Genomic DNA, 25,178 nt, shown 5'->3' with positions numbered 1-25,178 from the left:
GTACGTTTTGCAGAAAAAATTTGCATCGTTTTTTGAAATATACTTGTTCTCTGAAAGGGAATGTGGAAAATCTGGAAGGTCCTCCAGTCTCTACTATACATTCTGTTTCAAACCACTCTGAGCATAGGCTTCGATTAAACATATATTTAAACATGTCTGAAAACCAGAAATCTAAAAATGATGGGAAAAACTCACAATATAATCAATTTGAGGGATCTGTGATTAGGAAGTCATTATTCGTCCAGAAACAGATATTTTCTCTCCATTCCAAGATGTATAATGTTGATGGTAATGGAAGAGATGTAATCCAATCAGCATTGTTCAATACATTCCATGATATGGTTAATAGGGAAGAACTTTCCATGTGTAATAAAATGAGTCAGACCTTAAGTAAGACCTCCAGCTCCAATAATTACACAACTTTTCATGATGGAGTGAAGGTCTATTCATGCAATGAAACTGGGCATAACTTTGAACAAGACTCAAACTTTATGGAACATCAGGGAGCTCAATCTTCACACAAGGATTCTAAAAGTAATAAATGTAAGAATATCTTTTATCAAGCATCAGATCTTTCTCTAAATAAGAGTATTCATAGTGGAAAGAAAACTTGCAATTGTAGTGAATATGGTAAAGTTTCTAATCAGTCTTCAAATCTGATTAAACAGCAGAGAATTCAGAATCCACAGAAACATTACAAGTGTATTAAATGTGGGAAGGTCTTCAGTAACTCATCTAATAGAAGTAAACACAGGAAAATACATTCAAGAAGGAAACCTTTCAAGTGTACAGGATGTGCCAAAACCTTTCATCAGAGTTCAAGTCTAAGTCAACATCGGCAAATTCATACTGGCAGGAAAACTTATAAATGTAGGGAATGTGGCAAAATGTTTATCTATTTCTCAACTCTTAGTCACCATCAGCAAATTCTCATTGGGGAGAAACCTTATCAATGTGCAAAATGTGGCAAAGCCTTTAATCAGAACTCAAATCTTACTCGACACCAGCGAATTCATACTGAAGAGAAACCTTATAAATGTAAAGAATGTGGAAAAGCCTTTATTCAATACCCAGCTCTTACTAAACACCAGCGAATTCATACTGGAGAGAAGCCTTATAAATGTAAGGATTGTGGCAAAGCCTTTAGCCAGCGCTATGATTTTACTCAACATCAGTTAATTCATACTGGAAAGAAACCTTATAAATGTGAAGAATGTGGAAAAGCCTTCAATAAAAACTCAAATCTTACTCAACACCAGCGAATTCATACTGGAGAGAAGCCTTATAAATGTGAGGAATGTGGCAAAGGCTTTAGCCGGCACTCAGGCCTTATGTCCCATCAGAGAATTCATACTGGAGAGAAGCCTTATAAATGTAAGGATTGTGGCAAAGACGTTAGATGGCACTCAGGCCTTATGTCCCATCAGAGAATTCACACTGGAGAGAAACCTTATAAATGTCAAAAATGTGGGAAAAACTTTAGTCAACACTCTACTCTTATTCAACACCAGCGAATTCATACTGGAGAGAAGCCTTATAAATGTAAGGATTGTGGCAAAGGCTTTAGGCACTGCACAGGTCTTACTCGCCATCAGAGAATTCACACTGGAGAGAAACCTTAATAATATAAAGAATGTGGAAAAACTTTCAGTCACTATGCAACTCTTACTAAGCACAAGCGAATTCATGATGAAGAGAAACCTTATAAATGTAAGAATTGTGACAAAGACTTTAACCCAGCACATTGGTCTTACTTACCATCAGATAATTCATACTGAAGGAAATCTCATAAATGTAAGGAAACCTCAGAGGCCTTAATCAGCTCTCTCACCTCACAGGACATCAGAGAGCAAGTCCTGGAGGGAAACGTTAGTAATGCAGTAAGATATGGAAGACGTTTTGTCAGGAGACAAAAGACTTATTTATATAAGAAAGATATGGAATGACATAAAGAAAATGTAGGAAAATACTTATAAAAAATTAAATCTAAACAAATATCAGGAAGTTCATACTAGAAAGTATTTCATAAATCCTGTTTTCTGACGTTCCTCTTAGGGAGAAATATTGTAGATAGTGATTCCTAGTTAAAATAGATAGAAAATTGATATGTTAGTATGGATCACAAGATGAAGAGGTGATGTTTAGCCATGTACAGTTACTAGCTATGTATGTTTGTTGATATTGACATGATTTCTGATTATTTGAAAACCAAAATGAATGTAACTGAATTCTCAAATTAGTCCATGCTTCACTTCATTTCTAGTGTGCATGCAAAGTTATGCTTTTTATGGTTGGTACCTCAAAGATGAGAGAAGCCCTTCTATTTAGGAATAAAACATTTACATTTTTCTCCATTATAATATTAAGGACACAGGAATGTAACATGTACAGTGAACATCTAAATGGTGGTGTTTGTCCTTCATGTCACACATCCCTGTAAGTCACTGTGATGTAAGTGTTCAGGGAATAATTCCACAGATTAAAGTAAGATGTCCATTTTCAATAGTTACATCACCTACTTTTAAAGTAAAATATAATGACAATACACTAAAATCTTGATGTATTTTATAATATCAAAAAAAGTCATGAATATCAGCTGACATGTTTCAATTAAAGACATCTCTGCTACCCTAGAAATGTACGGAAAACCCTTCCCAGAAGAGTCATGTAATTAGTGTATGTCTTCTTAAATGATTAGCCTCCCTTTTGTAAACATAGAAATCACAGTTCTCAGATCATTGTATCAGAGGAAAGATTATCATTGTTTATGCTTATAATCTGTATTTGAACCAAAGTGACATAGCGGAGTGTAAAAGGTTTCATTCTGTGTGTGATAAGCATACATGTTAATCAATAGAACTGAATGCTTTCTTATGTAAATGTTTGTGTGTAATAAATGAAGTGTTAGCCTAGCAATTGAAGGTTGCAGGGAAGAATACCTAACAAGAAACTCTTTGGTAGCATAGAAGGGTGTTGTTTGTAACAATTAGTTTCCTTCCTGCCCTTAAGTTTCAAATCATTTGAACATGTATTTCCCATCATTTGTCCATTGTACTTTTCCACTCTTTGTAACCGCAGGCACATTGTGACGATTCTAATAAGAAGGATCATACAGACTACTGTTGAGAGCTCCCCTGAACTGCTCCATGCTGTTGCTGCCTCAGCACCTGTCTGGGGAGCTGGCAGCCTGCAGGTCCTTTAACTTACACCAGACAGTTCTGTGAACACTTTCACTAGAAGACCCCCTTCCTTGAGACCAGCAGGCTTGCTGAACCCCAGGGCCTATTCACTGGCTCCCCTTCAATGCCACCCTCACAGAGCCACCAAAATCCTAGTCCTTTTGGTCTGAATAGACCCATCCACACTCAGCCTGGGGAGCCCACAGCACTTCACTCAGGGCCTCTTATAAAAACCTGAACCGCAATTACTGCCTCTTTCTCTGCTCACTTCTATCCTTGACCTCACTCAGAGCTTGCTGTGAATTCTCTCAGGACCTAGAGTCATGAACTCACCTGCTTCAGTTGTACTGTGTTCTTCTGGTGAGCTAAGTAAGACTATTCATGGGCTCATTTAAGCAAATATAATTTTAACATTTGTCACAAGAATACTTAAAAGCCATGATGGTAAAATTCTGAACTAAGATTTGTCAAATCTAACCCTGTTTCTTAGCATATGCTTTTGTAAGGCTTAAAGGAACTGTTTTCTCATGGCTATGACATTCGCAATCCAATATATAAATATCTGAAAGTATATATGTTATATAATTTATATAACATACATTGAACACAATAAATAAATATCTGAAGGTATAAACACTAGCAGTGAGAAATACAAGCAACATGTGAGTGTGTGTGTATTAGTACACATTTACTTAAAGAATTGAGGAATGCTAGACCACAACTGCTCATTTCAGAATTGCAGATGATTTACTAAAAACTGCAAATCTTATAAATTTGTCCACTAATCTCTTCTGTCTACTATTCTGGGAATTCATTTCCTTAAATGTCAGGAGGTTACATTTTTTAAGGAATTTCCACACTGTCCTCAGAAGTGACTGCACCTGCTTACATTCCCTCCAGCCATTCAGGAGGTTCCCTGATCTCCCAGCCTCTTCTGCATTTATGACATTATTAGTGGGCTCTCTGCTATTCTGCCTGGCATGAGATGATACGTCACTGTAGCTTTGTTCTGCGTTTCTTACTATTTAGCGATGGTGAGCAACTTTCTTTTGCATCTTCCCCATCAAAAAGGGCAAGTTGCCCCGCCCAGCCTCAGCAGCTGTGGGCACAGGCTTAGTCTCCCCACAGCACGTGGGGGATTCCTGGGTCAGGGGTGATGCCCGAGGCCCCAACACCATAGGTATATGCACACCACTCTCTCTTGAACCTCCCTCCCACGATCTCCGTCTCCCCCCTCTAGCCATCACAGAGCCCCGCGCTGAGCTCTCTGTGCTATGGAGCAACTTGCCACCTGCTACCTATTTTACACATTGTGGTGAATATATGTCGAGGCTCTTCTCTCAATTGGGCCCCATTTCATTCTCCTGGTGTGTCCTCAGGTCTAATGTCTATATTTGTGAAAATATTGTATTAACATATATATATATGTATATATATGTAATCTAGAAAATGTTATTGATGATCCTATATAATGAGCAGGAATACAGTTGCAGACGTAGATATTAAGCATTTTTATATTAAGCTTTCAAGGTATAAAGTACATGGATAATCATTCCATGCATTTCATTAAGTGAAAGAAGCCCATCTGAAAATGCCACAAGAAGTCGGATTTTTACAACATGGCATTGTAGTGTAGGTGAATGTTCTCATGTGCTCCATTGTGTCTGAGGCTTTGGGACCCAATGGACTGTGCCTGCCAGGTTCCTCTGTCTGTGAGATTTCCCAGGAAAGAACACTGAGTGGGTGGCCGTTTCTTCTTTCAAGGGATCTTGCAGGGGATCCTTACCCAAAGATTGAACACACATCACCCGGGTCACATGCATTGGCAGCTGGATTCATCACCACAGAGCCACCTGAGAATCTAGTCAGAAATGTAGAAGAGATTAAAGTGGTCAGTGGTTGCCATCGGTTGCAAAGCAGGGGCTATGAATACCGTGAGTTCAGGACCATGAAGTCATCCTGTGAAACTGTTGTAATGGACACAAGTTATTATACACTTTCCCAGACCCTAGAGTGAACACCCCTAGAAGAGAAATATAAGGTGAAACTAGAAACATTATTTCATGTCTTTCTAGATTCATCTCTGGTAACAAATGTAAACACTGGTGGGAAATAAGTAGGAAAATTGTCCACATATGGGAGAAATATGTATATGGGAAATCTCTGTACCTTACTCTCAATTCTGCTCTGAAACTAAATCACCTAAGATATTGGTACTGGTGCATGTACAGTGATCATTTTTAGAATATATACTACTAGAAAAAAGGATATGCTCCTACCTTAGTTTTTCCATAGTCAATTATCCTTTAAAGATGTAAGAAAATAGGACTCTCCATAAAGAGCAGAGAACAAACTGTAGCAAATGATTCATAAAGCCTGGAAATACAAACATGAAGTAGAGTAGCAACATTTTTCTGTGTTGGAAGTGAAGGTGAAGTCACTCAGACCATGTCTGATTCCTTGGGACTCCATGAACTGTAGCCCACCAGGCTCCTCTGTCCATGGGATTTTTTTGGCAAGAATACTGGAGAGGGGTGCCATTTTCTTCTCCAGGGGATGATCTTTCTGACCCAGGGATCAAACTGGGGTCTCCCACATGCGGGCAGATTCTCCTGTCTGAGCCACCACAGAATCTGTTTCATGTGTTAATTTATGGGTAAGTTCACTTATGACTTGTTTCCTTGGTTGGTCACTGGATAGATTTTAGGGCATCATTTTCAAATGCATCTGTCCCTGCACATACACACTGTTAATCCAACGTCCACTGCTGCCCCTGGTTTATTCTCAAAGAAATCTGTGATGGGAACACCTCTCGGCTCCTGGTCTTGCTGTAGCAGAGCCCCCACCTGCAGAGAGGTGGTCACAGTGCAAATCGTGTTGTGAAATCTCTGTCCCCAGGTTACAGAGGGGAGTAAGAAACAAACCAAAACTAAGGACTCAGGCCATCTTTCCTAGAATCCTGAGAGCAAAGCCTTGCAGGAACCCAGGGCCCCCAGGTGATTCCCACCAAACACTCACCCCTGCCCTCCCTTCCCCCAAGGGCACAGGCACAGGCCACACCCAACCGAGAAAGAACCCCTCCCCAGGAATCAGGCTGAGGTTCTTTGTTTCTAGAAGATCCGGCTCTCAACCCTCGCTCTGGAGTTCTGGGTCATGCAGAGCTGAGGGCTCAAGCTCAGGGCTCCTGGAAGCGGGTCTTCCTGCTGCATTGTTTCAAAGACCCTCAGAGGCAGAGTCAGGGAGCCCAGAAGTTGGGTCCCTTGTCTCTTGTCAATTGTTCTGTCAGGGGAAGCACACTGATTGAAACCGCCCACCCTGGCCAGGCACCATAGTAACCGCTTGCATGAGCTGTTTTATGACAAGAGATCCTGATAAGGAATACGGAACTAATAAGCCACTGCCAACCGGAAGAGTTCGGGAAAGGTCAAAGGAGACACCGCGTGTCTGTCCACTTCCCAGAATCCGTCTCTCTAGCATCCATCTTGGCTGAGCAATGCGTGTGCCACCAGGAAAGACTCTGAATAAGAAGGATTGGCCAAAGACCACCCAGAAACGAATCCCATCACCATAAAACCCAAGACTGTGAGCCACGCAGCAGAGCAGTTCTCCTGGGTTCCCTTACCTACTACTCCCCACCCGGGCGCCCTTTCCAATAATGTCTCTGCTTTGTTGGCACATGTGTCTCCTCGGACCATTCCTTTCCGAGGGTTAGACAAGAGCCCAGTTTGGGGCCCTGGAAGGGGTCCCCCTTCCTGCAACAGGTCTGGGGCTTGGTATCTTTAATGTGAAAAGAAAGAGAACTCTCTGGGTGGTCTGCAAAGAGAGTGGGGAAAGTGAGCACCAAACCCATGATGTGATCAGCATATCAGCTTAATCTTGATTACCCACTACAGCTGAGGGACAGAGGAAGCCAGAAAAGAGCTCAGAAAAGGGACAGAGAAAGAAGACGTTCTCTTCACTTTCATTGCAGCAGCTGAAGGTGAAAGAGCTGTGTGGATGCCTTTAAAGGCACTTTGTCAGCCTGTATGCGAGTTTGGGACATAATATCTGTGAGGCTGTCACGGCTAACATCATGGCAGGCAGCCTAGAGTAGGAGTAGGCCGGGTTTCCCGGGGTAACATAATTATCAGGCCTCCTGGAACCAGCCAATCAACATATGCCTAGCCAGAAAAAAGGGAACCTATCAGGGAAAGCTGAAAGCCCCACGTTGGGCCAACAAAAATTACCTTGCAACTGTGTAACCAATCCGCTTGCGCCAAATACCCGCTGTGTAACCAATCCACTTTTGGCAACTACCTGCTGCTTTTTTTGACCTAATAAATACCCGAGAGAACTGGGGCTCGGGGCCTTTCGTCCTCACACACCTGGTGGGGGTGGGAGGTCCTGGCTCGAGTCAGTAATAAATTCCCCTATTGCGAGTTGCATTGTTTCAAGGAGTCTTCTTTCCTGACCGGGGACTCGGACTACGGGCAGAACATTTGGGGGCTCGTCCGGGATCCCTTGACCGGGGAAGAATGCTCTTTGGAACAAAGGGGAAAAAGACAGGTAATAGCACCGGTGCTCAGGCAGGTTTAGAAAATTCCAGAGTAAAGCCGAGGCCCCACTGTGAAGCGGGGAAGGTTTCTGGCGCAGAAAATGTCCAGAGTAAAGCCGAGGCCCCGCTGTGAAGAGGGAAGGTGTCTGGTGTGAGGGAAAGCTTTCCATAAGGGAACGGACTAGCCGTTCCGGCTGACGTGAGGCCAAGGCCAGTGAGCGCGCTGGGAGGCAGTGAGCTCTGCGAGAAGGAGACCTCCTCTCCTAAGCCCGAATCTGGGGAACAGTGGACGCCATACTGTAAGGTGACCCTTGTTCCAGAAGATCTGTGTTGTCAGCCGATGTATGTCTGTCTGTGTGTTTTTCTGTATAACTGCCGGCATTGTCTCCTGTCTCGTTGTTCTCTGGTGTGTCGTTGTCTACTTCCTATAAAGCCTTGGAGCCTCATTTCTGTTTCTGGGAGTTTCAGTGAACAGGCTGACAGTTGTCAGGGAAACAGACGAGTCCCGGCCAGGGCTATTCCCTGGCGGATTCTGAAGGCCTCCCAACAGGTCCGCCCCAGTGACAGCAGCCCGAGAGGGTGAAACTCCTTTCTTTTTTTCTCGTATTCTAAACCGAGAATCTGGCCAAATAAAAACCCGTCTGTGTGGGCACGGGACAAGCACTTAAGAGCCAATAGGGCGCCTGCCACTGGAAGACTCCCGTGAAAGGATAAGGGGGTCACGGAACGGGCTAGAAACCCTTAGGGTGCTCGCCCCCAGCAAGAAAACTTCTGTGCAATGACGCAGGCACATAAGCAGTTCCAAAAGCATACCACAAGCCCAACCTCCTGGCCGACACCACTCCCGATAGGATTTATTGGTGATAATTCTCGGTGACTTTCTTCTGACTCTCGCTATGAGAAAAAGAAAATCTACTCAGTCTCTCTCTCATGACTGATCATTTCTCGGAGGTCAGGGCTAGAATGTATGATCTGTTGCTACTGGTTACAAAGAGTAAATTAATAAACTTTTGCTCTGCAGAGTGGCCCACCTTCCAAGTTAGATGGCCTCCAGAAGGAACTTGTCAACCTTCTATTATTCGGATGGTAAAAGAAAAAGTTATGGCTCCTGATCCCTGGGGCCACCCGAGCCAAGTCCCACATGTTATGGTCTGACAAAATCTAGTAGAAGATCCGCCCAAATGGTTAAAACCTTTTGTTCACAAACTCCCTGATTCTCCTAATGTACAGGCCCTGGTTACAGAAACTCCCACTCCCCCAGAAGAAGCCAAGAAGAATAAGGGCACAAAACCGGTCTTGCAGGAATCCTCGGACCGGAACCTGATTGACTTGGAGACGGAAATTAGGCCCCCTCCATATGTCTCTCCTCTGTTGCAGGTTCCCCCGGGGGAAAGAGTCCCCCCCCCCCCCCCGATGAATCAGAAGGGGCGGGGGAGTCCCGACCCCAAAGAGAAAATACAGAGGGTGGGGGTGAGCGAGATCAGTGGGACCCAGAGTTACCTTCATCTACTATACAGGCACTCCCCATCCGGGTGGGACCAGCTAACCCGGACAGAGAGCGAACCTATCAATACTGGCCCTTTTCCCATTTTGTTCACTCATAACCCCACCTGGGATGATTGCCAGCAGCTGTTGCAGGTGCTCTTCAACACGGAAGAACGAGAGCGAATCCTGGCAGAGGTGTGGAAATGGGTCCCGGGGGTCAACGGGAAACCAACCGCCCAGCCTCATCTCGTGGATGAGGGGTTTCCTCTGTTGTGGCCTAACTGGGATTTTGAACAAGTGAAAGGTAGGGAGCGTCTCTGAGTGTACCGCCAGACTCTAATGGCTGACCTGCGGGCCGCAGCTAAAAAAGCCAACAAATTTGGCAAAGGTAAATTTAGTAAGGCAAGAGTCCACTGAGAGCCCAGCAGACTTCCTAGAGAGGCTAATGGAAGCCTTTAGGCATTATACACCCATGGACCCCCAGGCTGAGGAATCACATGCTGCAGTTCTACTAGCGTTTGTGAATCAGGCAGCCCCAGATATTAAGAGAAAATTACAAAAGATAGAGGGGTTAGGAGAACAGACAATACAAGACTTACTGAAAGCAGCTGAAAAGGTATTTAAAAATAGGGAGACCCCAGAAGAAAGGGAGGAACGACTTCATCGGGAGGAAAGGGAACTAGCTGAGAAGATCAGGAAAGAAGAGAGGGAACATAGGGCAAAGGAAAACCGGAAAAACCAGAGAGAGCTAGCCAAGATTCTTTTTGCGGGGATAAAGGCCAGAACAGAATTGAGGGAGCCTCGAGGCCCCCAGACAGGAAAAAAAAAAAAGAGAGAGAGAGAACAAAAAGGCAGGCCCTAAAGAAAGATCAGCGTGCTTACTGCAAAGAACGGGGGCACTGGAAAAAAGAGTGCCCTAAGAGGGACCTAAAGAGAGAAAATTTCCCCTGGAACTCGAGTTCTCTATGCGGAGAAAGATAATGACTAGGGGAGTCAAGACTCGACACCCCTCCCCGAGTCCTGGGTAACCATACATGTAGAGGGGAAGCCCGTTGGCTTCATGGTGGACACTGGCGCCAAACACTCTGTTTTAAATAAAAAAACTGGGACCAATGTCTAAGAAAACCAGCTTGGTGCAGGGAGCCATGGGGACAAACAGATAATGTTGGACCACAGAACGGAAAGTAAATCTGGGGACCCATCAGGTGTCCCATTCGTTTTTGGTGATACCAGAATGCCCTGCCCCTCTGCTTGTATGGGACTTGTTGACTAAAGTTAATGCTCAGATCCATTTTGACCGTAAGGGAATGTCAGTCACGGATGGACTTGGACAGCCGATACATGTCTTGTGTCTAGCTTTAAGAGATGAATACAAACTTTTTGTGCCTAAGCCCTCAGAGGTTATAGCACCAGATATACAACCGTGGGTCCACAAATACCCGTTGGCATGGTCAAAAACAGCAAGAATGAGACTGGCTAAACAGAGACATCCGGTCGTCATCGAACTAAAAGCCGAGGCGACTCCTGTGAGGGTGAGGCAATACCCTATGAGCCAGGAGGCTCGGCGGGGGATCACTCCCCACATTCGACGGCTCATGGATGCCGGAATTCTCAAGCGGTGCCAATCCCCTTGGAACACCCCCTTACTACCGGTGAAGAAACCAGGGAGTACAGATTACAGACCTGTCCAGGACCTACGAGAAGTCAACAAGCGGGTGAGTGACATACACCCTACTGTCCCCAACCCGTATACCCTCCTGAGCAGTCTACTGCCTGAGTACACTTGGTACACTGTGTTGGACTTGAAAGATGCTTTTTTCAGCCTACCCCTGGCGGCCCAGAGCCAGGAAATATTTGCCTTTGAGTGGACTGAGGGGGAAGTCCAACCAGTAGTACAACTAACTTGGACCCACCTCCCACAAGGGTTCAAGAACTCCCCTACCTTGTTTAATGAGGCTTTGAGTGAAGCCCTCTATGAATATTGGACTCGCCACCCAGAGGTCATCGTGCTGCAATATGTAGATGACCTTATGTTGGCTGGAACCACAGAAGAGGCATGCAGCCGTGTCACCGGTGACCTCTTACAGACTCTAGGCACCTTGGTGTACCGTGTTAGTGCAAAGAAGGCGCAAATATCCCGGCAAGAGGTCACCTATTTGGGGTATAAGATCAGGCAGGGGCAAAGGTGGCTAACCCAGGCCATGAAGGAAACAATATTGCAGATACCAGAGCCCAAGACCCCCTGCCAGGTGAGAGAGTTTTTGGGGACTGTTGGATATTGTAGACTGTGGATCATGGGGTTTGCTGAGAAGGCCCGGCCCTTGTATGAGAGAAGTAAAGAGACCCCAAACTGGACTAGGACTGAGCCAATGAAACAGGCTTTCCAGACACTCAGACGGGCCCTACTGGAAGCCCCAGCCCTTGCCCTGCCTAACCCAAATAAGCCATTCCAGCTGTTTGTAGATGAAAAGCAATGAATAGGAAAGGGGGTCTTGACACAACAATGGGGACCATGGAAGCGGCTGGTAGCATACTTTTCAAAGCGACTGGACCCGGTGGCCTCTGGGTGGCCCCCTTGCCTCCACATCATTGCAGACACTGCCTTCCTCGTCCGCGATGCTGACAAGTTGACATATGGACAGCAACTCTGGGTTTACACCCCCCATGCCATCGAAGGGGTTCTAAAGCAGCAGCCAGATCAACGAGGATACCACCCTCAAGAAATATGACAAAGATGGATGGTACCGAGATCAAAACAACAACCTGATATTGCCTGCCATCCTGGGTCGTCACCTATGTGAACACCTGCATAAAACTACACACCTGAGAAAGAAAAAAGAATTGAATCTTCTCCAGACAGCCTGCCTGAGGTTCCCTCGACAGAAAAAAGGCAGCACACTGAAACGAGGTACCGAGGGGAAGAGCCAGGGCGACACTGGGAGATAGATTTCACTGAGGTAAGGCCAGGCAAGTACGGGTATCGCTATCTGTTGGTTCTGGTAGATACCTTCTCGGGATGGGTAGAAGCCTTCCCCACTAAGGGAGAGACAGCAACAGTGGTTGCTAAAAGTATCTTAAAAGAGATAGTGCCTAGGTACGGGCTGCCAGTGACTATGGGCTATGATAACAGACCTGCCTTTGTGAGCCAGATTGTACAAGGGCTGGCCCAAGCTCTGGGTACAAAATGGAAGTTACATTGTAAATATAATCCCCAGAGCTCAGGACAGGTTGAAAAAATGAATCAGACCCTAAAAGAAACTTTGACAAATTTGGCAATAGAGACTGGCGGGGACTGGGTGACCCTCCTTCCCTTCGCACTCTTTCAAGTGCGTAACACCCCTTATAAGTTGAATCTTATCCCTTTGAGATTCTATATGAAAGACCCCCTCCTGTGTGTCCTATATTCGAGGAAAAATGCCTATCACCCCCTACCTTGGGACAATTCCAGCAATCACTGATGGCATTAAGTAAGGTGCATAGCCATGTTTGAAAATTAATTCAAGAGATACACGAGGGAACAAGCAAGGGAACAATCCCCTCACATAATATTGGCCTGGGTGATTGGGTTTGGGTAAAACGACACCAATCTAAAGCACTAGAACCTAGATGGAAAGGCCCTTATGTTGTTCTCCTTACCACTTCTACTGCTGTTAAGGTCGACGGGATCGGGCCCTGGGTTCACTACAATCACGTGCGACAAGCCACCCAAACAGAACAAGAAAAGGTGCAAGCAGAATGAGAGGCAAGACCTCACCCATCAAATCCCTTAAAACTGAAACTCGTACGACGAGAGCCCTCTTAACTCTCCTGCTGATAGCAGTTTTCATCGGCCCAGTAGCAACCAGCCACAACCCCCATCAGCCAGCTAACCTGACTTGGGTCATCTACAATCCTGAGACTGGAAAAATGCTTAATTCGAGCTCCAACGTGGCCCCCAAAGGGACTTGGTGGCCAGTACTGACCTTTGATTTGTGCGTGCTGGCGGCTGACAGTAATGGGTTTGGTCCCCACCAACTGACCAAATTCTTTGCCCACGGCTCTTTCAGTCTGTTTACCTGTAACTGTGAGCGAAAAGGCCCACAATACTACGAACAGGTGCCTGTCTATGTCTGCCGGGGGGGGGAGGGGGGGAAAGGGATCGGAACCAAATTGAAAAGTGTGGGGGAGTTGACTCTTTTTATTGCGCCGCTTGGGGTTGCAAAACCATGAGTACAGTCCATTTCGCACCTCCAAGAATCCTTGAGCTCCTTGGCTGAAGTAATGTTACAAAATAAGAGAGGTTTAGATTTGTTGTTTCTGCAACAAAAAAGATTATGTACAACACTGGGAGAAAAAATGCTGTTTCCATATCGACCATTCAGGGGTGGTACAAAAATCTCTCCAAAAAGTAAGAGAGGGACTAGCCCAGTGAAAGAGAGAACTAAAGCCCAACAAGGCTGTTTAAATCTTGGTTTCAGCACTCCCCCTGGTTGACCACTTTGATTTCCACCCTCCTGGGTCCACTCATAGTATTAATATTGTTACTGACCTTTGGTCCATGCATTTTAAACCGTCTGGTCTCATTTACTAGGGAGCGCCTAAATACCATCCAAATTATGGTATTGAAACAACAATATCAGTCAACTTCACAGGGTGACGAGAAAGATTCCTCTACAAAAGTACAAAGACAGGGGGGAAATGTGAGGCTGTCACGGCTAACGCCATGGCAGGCAGCCTAGAGTAGGAGTAGGCCTGGTTTCCCGGGGTAACATAATTATCAGGCCTCCTGGAACCAGCCAATCAACATATGCCTAGCCAGAAGAAAGGGAACTTATCAGGGGAAAGCTGAAAGCCCCACGTAAAGCCAACAAAAATTACCTTGCAACTGTGTAACCAATTCGCTTATGCCAACTACCCACTGTGTAACCAATCCGCTTGTGCCAAATACCTGCTGCTTATTTTGACCTAATAAATACCGGAGAGAACTGGGGCTCAGTACCTTTCGTCCTCACACACCTGGTGGGGGCGGGAGGCCCTGGCTCGAGTCAGTAATAAATTCCCCTATTGCAAGTTGCATTGTTTTCAGGAGTCTTCTTTCCCAACCGGGGACTCGGACTACAGGCAGAAGAATATCCCCAAAGAAGATGCAGAGCAGGAGGAAGAAGACGAGGAAATGGCAGCTTCTCAGGTAAAAGTCCTGTCCCGGGTCTGGGGCTGTGTCTGCTTTTCCTCCTGAAAGGGCTGGGCTGAGAAGCTGCACACCTTTACGCTCTGATTCTAATGTTTCTCTCTGGCGGTCTGTTGTCAATGACTTCTATTTCCTTTATTTCTTATAATGGTGAAGACCGGCTCTTAGCCGGCTTCTCCCTTGTGTCCCACAGCCTTTTCTTCATTCTGTCCTGGCTTTCTGTAGAGCATGATGAAATCTCAGGATGAATTAGTGACTTTCCTTTTTGAGAAATGAACACGGGGTTCACTGGTATCTGAGATTCCCATTGGAACGTGGTTCATGTTGGCATCCTAGGGAAGTGGGGATATGCTGTGATGAGTTTACATGTAGATGCAATTCAGTTCTGTAGAACAGGAGTTAAAAAAAAAATGCCCTTATAAAAAGAATGAACTCAGCAGTCCAGAATTTCTCAGAAAATTTTCAGAAATAAAAAAAAGTACCAGAGGCCATCCTCTGTTTCAATAAGAGAAACTTCCTATGACATGTACTATTAGGTTACAGGTCATGGGAGGTATATATGCACTGCAAATTGCATAAAACTAATATTTTTCATAATAGAGATCATGGTTTTCATAATATTGCCAAAATGTCTGGCAGTGATAATACATTTTTCCATGTACTTCTTACTGAAAGGTCATGCTGATCACAGGCGGGAAGGCGCCAGCCAGAAAATGCTGACAGGGAAGCCCTCCTCCAAAAGGTCTCAGATAAGCCCCAGGGAAACACATCCACCAATCAACAGCCCGTTGCCAGGCAGACTGACAGGGACAGACATCCACCAATCAACAGCCCATTGCCAGGCAGACTGATGGACGCGAAGGCGCCAAGTTTCCGGCCAATCAAAAAAACCGACACGGGACCTAGAAGTCCAATCAGCACCCTGGTCCCGCCACTTCCGTATCCGCCGGGGGTATATAGATGTCGCCACCCCTCCCCACAGATTGCAGACCCCCCGCTTTCCCCCCTACTCGCCCCTGGGAGCTCTGCCCGGGAGCGATTGCCCAATAAAGCCTTTTGATACTCTGGCGCCCTCTTTGTTTGTCGCGGCGTTCTTACACTTACCCCATGGCCTCAGATGTTCACTGGTTCAGGTGCTTCAGTGAGAATCCCATGCTATGAAAATTTTTTTATTCCCCCTGCCTTCACAGAGGGGTATTGGAAAGAAAAAGAGAGGGATATGGGTAACTGTCACATTTCGTGGGGAAACTCTGTATCATCTTGGTTTCTCTTTGCTTTGAACGATGAATACTGTTGGCTAAGACAGAGGCACAACTTGAGAATTGTGAGTTAAGTTATATTTGGAGCAAAATGAACACAGGAGCCCAGGAGATAGCACCTCAGACAACTCTGAGAGACTGCTCCAAGAGGCGGTGGGGGAAGGTGGGTGTATAAGATTCAGTGCAGTCAAGCGCTAACTTGACAAAAAGCATTTCTGCCAGTCATGAGGAAGTGATGTCACCGTTGAGTGACTTAGTGATTTTCTAGATATGAAGGGGCTTCCCTGATGACTCAGATGCTAAATGCGGGAGACCTGGGTTTGATCCATAGGTTCAGAAGGTCCCCTGGAGGAGGGCATGGCAACCCACTCTGGTATTCTTGCCTGGAGAATCCCCATAAACAGAGGAGCCTGGTGGGCTACAGTCCATGGGGTCACAAAGTGTTGGATACAACTGAGTGACGAAGCCCAGCACACACAGATATGAAGAGATGCAAGGACTGGAATCCTGAAATCAGTTCCTGAAAATAGCTAACTCTCTTCAGACGAGTTCCACCAGGTTCCCTGGAGCACAGAGTGCTTGAATCCAACCTGAAGTCCCTCAGGGGAGGTTGAACATCAACAGTTTCACCACCAGAAGGTTCATTCTTCACAGAGGCAGATGGCAGACGTCCTTGTTGTTGTTGTTCAGTTGCTGCCAATGTTCTTGGCAAGTGCCAGTTTGTTTTTGACCATACTCACATGTGTTTACTAGAGATGCCGGGCTTTGGGAGTGGGGGTTTCCATCACTCAAGCCCAGGTCTGATCATTTCCAGTAAATCCATGCTCACATCACAGACAGTTTCATCCTCTTTCTCCATTTTCTAAAATGTTTACAAGAACCCTGTTAGTGCTAATCTATCTTCAACTGTTCAGTTTTAAAATATAGCTAAATGGAAACAATACAGACTATCAGAAAATTCAAAAATTCAGAACCAGAGCTCCGCTTTATTTTATATTGTTGTGTATGTCTGCACACTAGTCAATTTTTAAAAATTAAAATAACATTATTCTTAAATATTTATGTACATTTTTAATCAGTTAAAATGTTCCTGATTTCATTGCCATGACAATTTTTCTCTATTACTTCTCCCATTGTAGTATATCTCTAGATGCATAAACATGTTAACAAGATTATATCGATTTTTTTCTTGTTCTTCTTTATTAAGATCCCCTGGAGAAGGGAATGGCTATCCATTCCAGTATTCTTGCCTGGAGAATCCCATGGACAGAGGAGCCTGGCAGGCTATAGTCCTTGGGGTTGCAAAGAATAGGACACGACCGAGTGACTAACACTTTTCTTGCTTTTAGTATTATTTAGGAATACAGAAATGTCGGTAAACTTTCTGTACTGTTGTCTTTGTGTATTTGTCTGTGTTTTATTAAAATCTAGAGTCCGTAAACTGATGTAAAGTTTTAGCTCTGTCATTTAAAGAATGTTTGTCAAAATACTTTTGAAAAGACACAACAGAAGCTATAATTGATTTTAAATTATTTCTGTTGCACATTCAGGACTCTGAAAACCGGTCAGAAAGATATATAGTAGATGCTAAATAGATAAAATGATTCTTGCCACCAAGATTTGTATCTTATGAGAGCTATAAAATCTGTAGAACACTTAAAGATCAAAGTTAAGCATGAATTCTCTCCTTACTATTCTACTTCATAGCTGTTTAAAATGGTCATTCATGAAGGAGAATTTTCAACATTACTAGTTCAAATAAGCTTGTAAAAATGTGGCACATTCGGCCCACTCCAGAACGTTTGGAATGGAATGTGGTTTTTAAAAATATTTCCAGTTTTCTTTTTTTGATAGTTTATCCTGTGTCACATAAGTACAACACTCAAAAATAAATATGCCAATATTTATTTTATAGTCCTGATTATTTTATAATTCCTCTTCCAAGTCATAATAGTTCCTGTAGTAGTTCGTGGATCATTTCTCATCCTCTTTCCTTGGGGTTAAAAATACAGTGAAAATATTACTGTGTAAAGGTTATATTCTGTGTAATAGCAGACACTCTTCTAAAGGAAAACCAGGTCGCTGAACTTGCTGTTTCCATCATGGGTCACATTAGGAAGACTTCCCACGGCCACTTGGCATCTATACTTTGTATTTCAGGGGCGGCTGACATTCCAGGATGTAGCCGTAGACTTCACTCAAGAGGAGTAGGAATGCCTGGACCTCAATCAGTGGGCATTGTGCACGGACATGATGTGAGAGATCTACAGGAACCTGGCCTCCTTGTGTGAGGATAACTGCCGTCCAGAATCCCTTTTCTGCCCACTGGGTTTTGGTTCCTTTATTTCTAGACTCTCTTCTGAAATTTTCTGCTTCCCACAATAGTTTCAGATCTCTGCTTTCTAGGGGAAAATGGCTATCTGTGAGTTTAGAGAGAAGAGCTTCATGATGATTCATTATGCCTGTAAACGTCTTCTTCCTTGATGTACTCTGCCTGCTTCATTCTAGGCTAGCGGTAATTGTATAAGTTCTGTGGTATTAAATAGTTGCATCCTCTCTTAATTTCACACTTACACACTTACTTTTGCCTTAGCAGCAGGTGGCCAAAATCTCAGGATTTGATTGTCATGTATTTGTTAGTGTTGTAGAGGTGTTTTGAATAAAGTATTTGGGGAACTCTTTTTCTAGGCTGTATTAACATTCTCCCATGCATTCTCGTCTCACCTAAATACATATAGGATTGGACACAGATGAATCTCTCAGAACACAAATATTCCCTTCTCTGATGAACAAGACTTGTGGTCTCTGGGCTGAATCTGGTCACCTTTCTGGAGCAACTGAAAGACCCCAGGAGTATAAGGAGAGTGGAGACAGACACCATATACCCAGGTAGGTGTGAGTGGATGGAGATGATGAGTCAGATGAGAGGTCCAAGGAGCAGAGAGGAAGTTATCCTTCCCCAGGTGGCTTTGGAAGACCTGCTTCAATGGAAATGATTTTGGAAAACCTGGGTTTGTGTCCACTGCTGTCATAGAAATGTATCACTTGCCTATTCTGTCTCTTAAATCACTCAGAAATTCCTCTCCGGTGGTTACTTTTCTCCATCGTAGTGTGAACTAAAAGTCTTCTCTTGGCTTCTTAAAACTGCATTCATTAGTTGCTCTTGCATTTCTTGGGGATCCTAGGAAAACTGTGTCCATTTCTGAGTAACTGTATGACAGCCCTTTTAAAGTTTCTACCTCTAGACAAAAATGTGTGAGTGAAATGGAAGACAAACTGATAAACTTCAAGGAAAACTGGGGACGGGTTTTTGTTTTCTCACTTATGACTTCCTATCCACTGGGAGCTAGAGATAGGACCTTCTAAATAAATTTCAAATTCAAGTAATTTTTTCACTGCAGAAACCAAAACCTGCCAAAAATCAAAGAATGCACATCTCAGGTTTACTCCAAAGTTTCTCTTTTCCTTATATGAATTCATATTAAATATCTTACATGTATTTGGCCCCATTTTAAAATGCTAAGCTTCTTTAATATATTCAATTGCCTCACAGAATTTTAAAATAAATTGGCATAAAAGCTTAGCATACTTTCCACACATATTATTAATGGTTGATTCAAACTCTAAGAATTTCTAGATTATATAAAGGAAATTTTTTTTAAAGTTCTAATTGGAATACAGCTGTTTTACAAGTTTGTACTATTTTATACTGAAAAGAATAAGTTATACCTATCAGTCAGTTCATTCAGTCTCTCAGTCGTGTCCCGTTCTTTGCAAACCCATTGACTGCAGCACACCAGGCTTCTCTCTCCATCACCAACACCTGAAGCCTGGTCAAACTCATGTCCATCAAGTTCGTGATGCATACAACCATTCATCCTGTGTCATCCCCTTCTCCTCTTGCCCTCAGATTTTCCCAGCATCAGGGTCTTATCCAATGAGTCAGTGCTTTCCATGAGTTGGCCTAATTATTGGAGCCTCAGCATTAAGTCCTTCCAATGAATGCTCAGGACTGATTTCCTTTAGGATGTAGTGGTGTGATCTCCTTGCAGTCCAAGGGACTCAAGAGTCGTCTCCAAAACCTTAGTTAAAAAACATCAGGTTTTCAGGACATAACTTTGTTTATGGTCCAAGTCACATTCATACATGACTCCGGGAAAAACCATACCTTTGACTAGACTAACATTTGTCAGCAAATTAATGTCTCTGCTTTTTATTTTTTTTTATTTTTTATTATTATTATATTTTATTATTTTTTTTCCAGTGGGTTTTGTCATACATTGATATGAATCAGCCATAGAGTTACACATATTCCCCATCCCGATCCCCCCTCCCACCTTTCTCCCCACCGATTCCTCCGGGTCCTCCCAGCCTACCAGGCCCGAGCACTTGACTCAAGCATCCCACCCGGGCTGGAGATCTGTTTCACCATAGATAATATACATGCTGTTGTTTTGAAACATTCCACCCTCACATTCTCCCACAGAGTTCAAAAGTCTGTTCCATACTTCTGTGTCTTTTTTTCTGTTTTGCATATAGGGTTATCGTTACCATCTTTCTAAATTCCATATATATGTGTTAGTATACTGTAATGTTCTTTATTCCTCTGACTTACTTCACTCTGTATAATGGGCTCCAGATTCATCCATCTCATTAGAACTGACTCAAATGAATTCTTTTTAACGGCTGAGTAATATTCCATGGTGTATGTGTACCACAGCTTCCTTATCCATTCATCTGCTGATGGGCATCTAGCTTGCTTCCATGTCCTGGCTATTATAAACAGTGCTGTGATGATCATTGGGGTTCACGTGTCTCTTTCAGATCTGGATTCCTTAGTGTGTATGCCCAAAAGTGGTATTGCTGGGTCATATGGTAGTTCTATTTCCAGTTTTTTAAGAAATCTCCACAATGTTTTCCATAGTGGCTGTACTAGCTTGCACTCCCAACAAAAGTGTAAGAGGGTTCCCTTTTCTCCACACCCTCCCCAGCATTTATTGCTTGTAGACTTTTGGATAGCAGCCATCCTGACTGGCGGGTAATGGTACGACATTGTGGTTTTGATTTGCATTTTTCTGATAATGAGTGATGTTGAGCATCTTTTCATGTGTTTGTTAGCTATCTGTATGTCTTCTTTGGAGAAATGTCTGTTTAGTTCTTTGGCCCATTTTTTGATTGGGTCATTTATTTTTCTGGAATTGAGCTTCAGGAGTTGCTTGTATATTTTTGAGATTAATCCTTTGTCTGTTTCCTCATTTGCTATTATTTTCTCCCAATCTGAGGGCTGTCTTTTCACCTTACTTACAGTTTCCTTTGTTGTGCAAAAGCTTTTAAGTTTCATTAGGTCCCATTTGTTTATTTTTGCTTTTATTTCCAATATTCTGGGAGGTGGGTCATAGAAGATCTTGCTGTGATTTATGTGGGAGAGTGTTTTGCCTATATTCTCCTCTAGGAGTTTTATAGTTTCTGGTCTTACATTTAGATCTTTAATCCATTTTGAGTTTATTTTTGTGTATGGTGTGAGAAAGTGTTCCAGTTTCATTCTTTTACAAGTGGTTGACCAGTTTTCCCAGCACCACTTGTTAAAGAGATTGTCTTTTTTCCATTGTATATCCTTGCCTCCTTTGTCAAAGATAAGGTGTCCATAGGTTTGTGGATTTATCTCTGGGCTTTCTATTCTGTTCCATTGATCTATATTTCTGTCTTTGTGCCAGTACCATACTGTCTTGACGACTGTGGCTCTGTAGTAGAGTCTGAAGTCAAGCAGGTTGATTCCTCCAGTTCCATTCTTCTTTCTCAAGATTACTTTGGCTATTCGAGGTTTTTTGTATTTCCATACAAATTGTGAAATTATTTGTTCTAGTTCTGTGAAAAATACCGTTGGTAGCTTGATAGGGATTGCATTGAATCTATAGATTGCTTTGGGTAGAATAGCCATTTTGACAATATTGATTCTTCCATGTCTCTGCTTTTTAATATGCTGCCTAGGTTGCTCATAGTTTTCCTTCCAGGGAGCAAGCATCTTTTAATTTCATGACTGCAGTCACAATCTGCAGTATTTTTGGAACCCCCCAAAATTAAGTCTGTCATCATTTCCATTGTTTGCACATCTATTGGCCATGAAGTGATGGGACTGGATGCCATGATCTTGGTTTTTTCAATCCTGAGCTGAGGTCAGGTTTTCACTTGCCTCTTTCAGTTTCTTCAGGGGACGCCTCAGTTTCTCTTTGTTTTCTGCCCTTTGGATGGTGTCGTCTGTATATCTGAGGTATTTGATATTTCTCTCTGCATCTTGATTCCAGCTTGTGCTTCTTCCAGCCCACCATTTAGCATGATGAAATGTGAAAAATGAAAGTGAAATTTGCTCTGTCATGTCTGACATTTTGCAGCCCCACAGACTATACCAGCTATGGAATTCTCTAGGCCAGAATACTGGAGTAGGGAGCCTTTCCCTTCTCCAGGGAATCTTCCCAACCCAGGGATCAACCAAGGGCTCCTGCATGATGGACTCTGCATATAAGTTAAATAAGCAGGGTGACAATATACAGTCTTGACATAATGTTTTCCCAAATTGGAACCAGTCCGGTTTTCCATGTCCAGTTCTAACTCTCATTTCTTGACCTGCATACAGATTTTTCAGGAGGTGTGTAAGGTGGTCTGGTATCCCCATCTCTTTAAGAATTTTCCAGAGTTTGTTGTGATCAACACGTTCGAAGGCATTGGCATAGTCAACAAAGCCAAAGCAGATGTTTTTCTGGAACTCTCTTGCTTTTTCAGTGATCCAAAGAATGTTGACAATTTGTTCTCTGGTTCCTCTGGCTTTTCAAAATCCAGCTTGAATGTCTGGAAGTTTTCAGTTCACACTCTGCTGAAGCCTTGCTTGGAGAACTTTGAGCCTTCCTTTGCTAGTGTTTGAAACGAGTGTGGTCATTTTAACATTTTTGGCATTCCCTTTCTTTGAGATTAGAATGAAAACTGAACTTTTCCAGTCCTGTGGCCACTGCTGAATTTTCCAAATTTGCTGGCATATTGAGTACAGCACTTTCACAGCACCATCTTTAAGATTTCAAATAGCTCAGCTGTAATTCCATCACCTCCACTAGCTCTGCCTGTAGTGATGCTTCCTAGGTCCACTTAATTTTAGACTACAGGATGTGTGTGTCTAGGTGAGTGATCACACCATCCTGGTTATCACGGTCATTAGGATATTTTGTATAGCTCCTCCATGCAGTCCTGACACCTTTTGTTAAGATCTTCTGCTTCTGTTCGGTCCATACCATTTCTGTCCTTTATTGTGCCCATCTCTGCATGAAATATTCCCCTGGTATATTTAATTTTCTTGAAGAGATCTCTAGTCTTTCCCATTCTTTTGACTTCCTTCCCATTTAGGTCTCCACAGAGCAATGAGTAGAATTCACAGGCTTTCAAGTATATTTTCAAAAGTCTCTCTTTCTTATCAACTAGTAGTTTATTGAGTTTACCTTACCTGTAATCAGTTTCCTCAGATATTGTCCTATGTGTTTTCAGCATCTGATTAGTTCTCTGTCAATACCATTTATTATTTTCATATTGAAACATCTAATAGAACATTTTCAGAAACATGTGTGACAAGCAATGGGTGAAACAATTATTAGGCAGCTAGGATTTGTGAAAATGTTTGGTGTCTCCATTTCAGATGACTAAAAGCAAGAAGTAATCCTTAGATTTCCTATCTCCTCTTCATTTAGTGGTTCCTGTAGATTCTTAGCACACTTCTCCCTCTGTCACACATTCCTTTGCCATCTCATTTTGTCCAGTTCTCTGCTTGTAGTCTCTGTTTTGAAGGCTACGGGCACCTCGTTAGTCATCCTTCTGGTGCCTGCACCTTGGTGTGTGAGATTGGTCCAGACGTTTGTGCTCTGCTTTGTGGTGGTTCAGGCTTCCTCCACAACCATCACGTTTATAGAGGCCCTCCCTCACTCCCGTCCCCACATGAGGTTTCCTCACTGCCAACCACAGGCCTCTGCCTGGGTCTGCGCTCTGAACCCCACATTTCAGCAACCAGCCCTTGTCTGCAGTGGTGGACATGCCTCTCAGGCTGGGTGGGCAGGGCAGTGGTCAGGGCCCCGTGTGCAGGTCTCACCATGTCCTGCTGTCACACGCGGGTTGCCATGTTCTCCCCCACAGAGAATGAGGCTCTCCTTCTGTCCAAGCTGAGCTCCCCGACGAGGGGCTTACCCAGATGTGGAGACTGCTCCTCACTTTCTTGTCCCCCCAGGGTTGCAGGCCCCATCCCACTTCCTCTCCTCTTCCTTTTCCTTCTTCTTTCTCTTGTCCTACCTGGCTCAGCAGGAATGTATCTGTCCTTGTAGATTTCTAAGGGCCTCTGCTAGTGGCCAGATTGAATCTGTGAGAAAAGTTCCGTTTCTGATGTATTCTTGATGCCTTTTTGGAGAGAGATCCTCTGGCATCTTGATCGTTTTGTCTCTATTTTATTTTTAAACTAGTGAAGGGTTCATCAAATTTCTGTAAATCTTTAGGGATGTTCAGTGAGAATAGTAGGCAGAAATACTTGTTATTTGATATCTTCCAGCTATTTCTCCATAAGATATCAGAATTTGATGCCAAAGAAGCCAAAGATAGAAGATTCGTTTCCAAAAGCAAATCTCGAAACATATGAAAGATTTCACCTCAGAAACTTTAATTTAACAAAACACTGGGAATATACAAGGGTATATGAAAGACAGAGAAGATGTTTATATGGTCATAAAGAAATTGAGACAGTCACACATAATGCTAACAATAATGCAAAAAGAAAGGAGCAACATAAGTCTAATTGGGGAAGACAACCATTTCAGTCTTCAACATCTGCTGAGAAGTGTAAGTTTTTAAGAAAAGATTTACATCATCTTTTGAAACATACATGTTCTCTGAACAGAAACCTGAACTATTTGGAAGGTAATTTAGTCTCTACTGCAGATACTCATTCAAACAATTCTGAACGTAGGCCTCAAGTAGACTTATACTGAAGCATGTCTGAACAGTGAAATTTAAAAACGAGGGGCAAAACTCACAATATACTCAATTTGAGGGATCTGTGAGCCAGAAGTCATTATTCTTGTAGCAAATGATATTTTCTCTCCATTCCATGATGTATAATGATGATAATAGAAGAGATGTAATCCAGCCACCGTTGCTCAGTACATATCATGATATGGCTAATATAGAGCAACTTTCCATGTGTAATAAAATGAGTCAAGCCTTAAATAAGAGCTCCAGCCCCAACAATTACAAAAGTATTCATGATGGTATGAGAAGGTATTCAAGCAATGAAACTGGGTGTTAGGTTGAAGGAGACTTACACTTTATGAAACATCAGGGACCTGAATCTTCACACAGGGATTCTAAAACTAGTAAATGTAGAACTACCTTTTATGAGATATCAGGTCTTTCTCTGAAGAAGAGTATTCATCCTGGAGAGAAGATTTATAATTGTAGTCAATACTGTACAGCTTCTAATCAGTCTTCAGAACTTGGTCAACAGCGGACTATTCAGAATCCACAGAAAGAATACA

The 25,178-nt window shown here is 43.3% G+C and overlaps 1 protein-coding gene across 1 annotated transcript; it reads left to right on the top strand.

The window, feature by feature from the left end:
* The first annotated feature begins 125 nt into the window (after positions 1 to 125).
* Positions 126 to 2,239, top strand: LOC136158907 (zinc finger protein 665-like). Its single transcript, XM_065920756.1, has one exon. The coding sequence runs from the start codon at positions 153 to 155 to the stop codon at positions 1,620 to 1,622; it is 1,470 nt and encodes a 489-aa protein (XP_065776828.1). The 5' UTR covers positions 126 to 152; the 3' UTR covers positions 1,623 to 2,239.
* The last annotated feature ends 22,939 nt before the right edge of the window (positions 2,240 to 25,178 follow it).

This window comes from Muntiacus reevesi, chromosome 2 (genome assembly GCF_963930625.1).
Source record: "Muntiacus reevesi chromosome 2, mMunRee1.1, whole genome shotgun sequence".
In the NCBI taxonomy this organism is placed as follows: Eukaryota; Metazoa; Chordata; class Mammalia; order Artiodactyla; family Cervidae; genus Muntiacus; species Muntiacus reevesi.
This window is presented reverse-complemented; position numbering and strand designations above follow the sequence as displayed.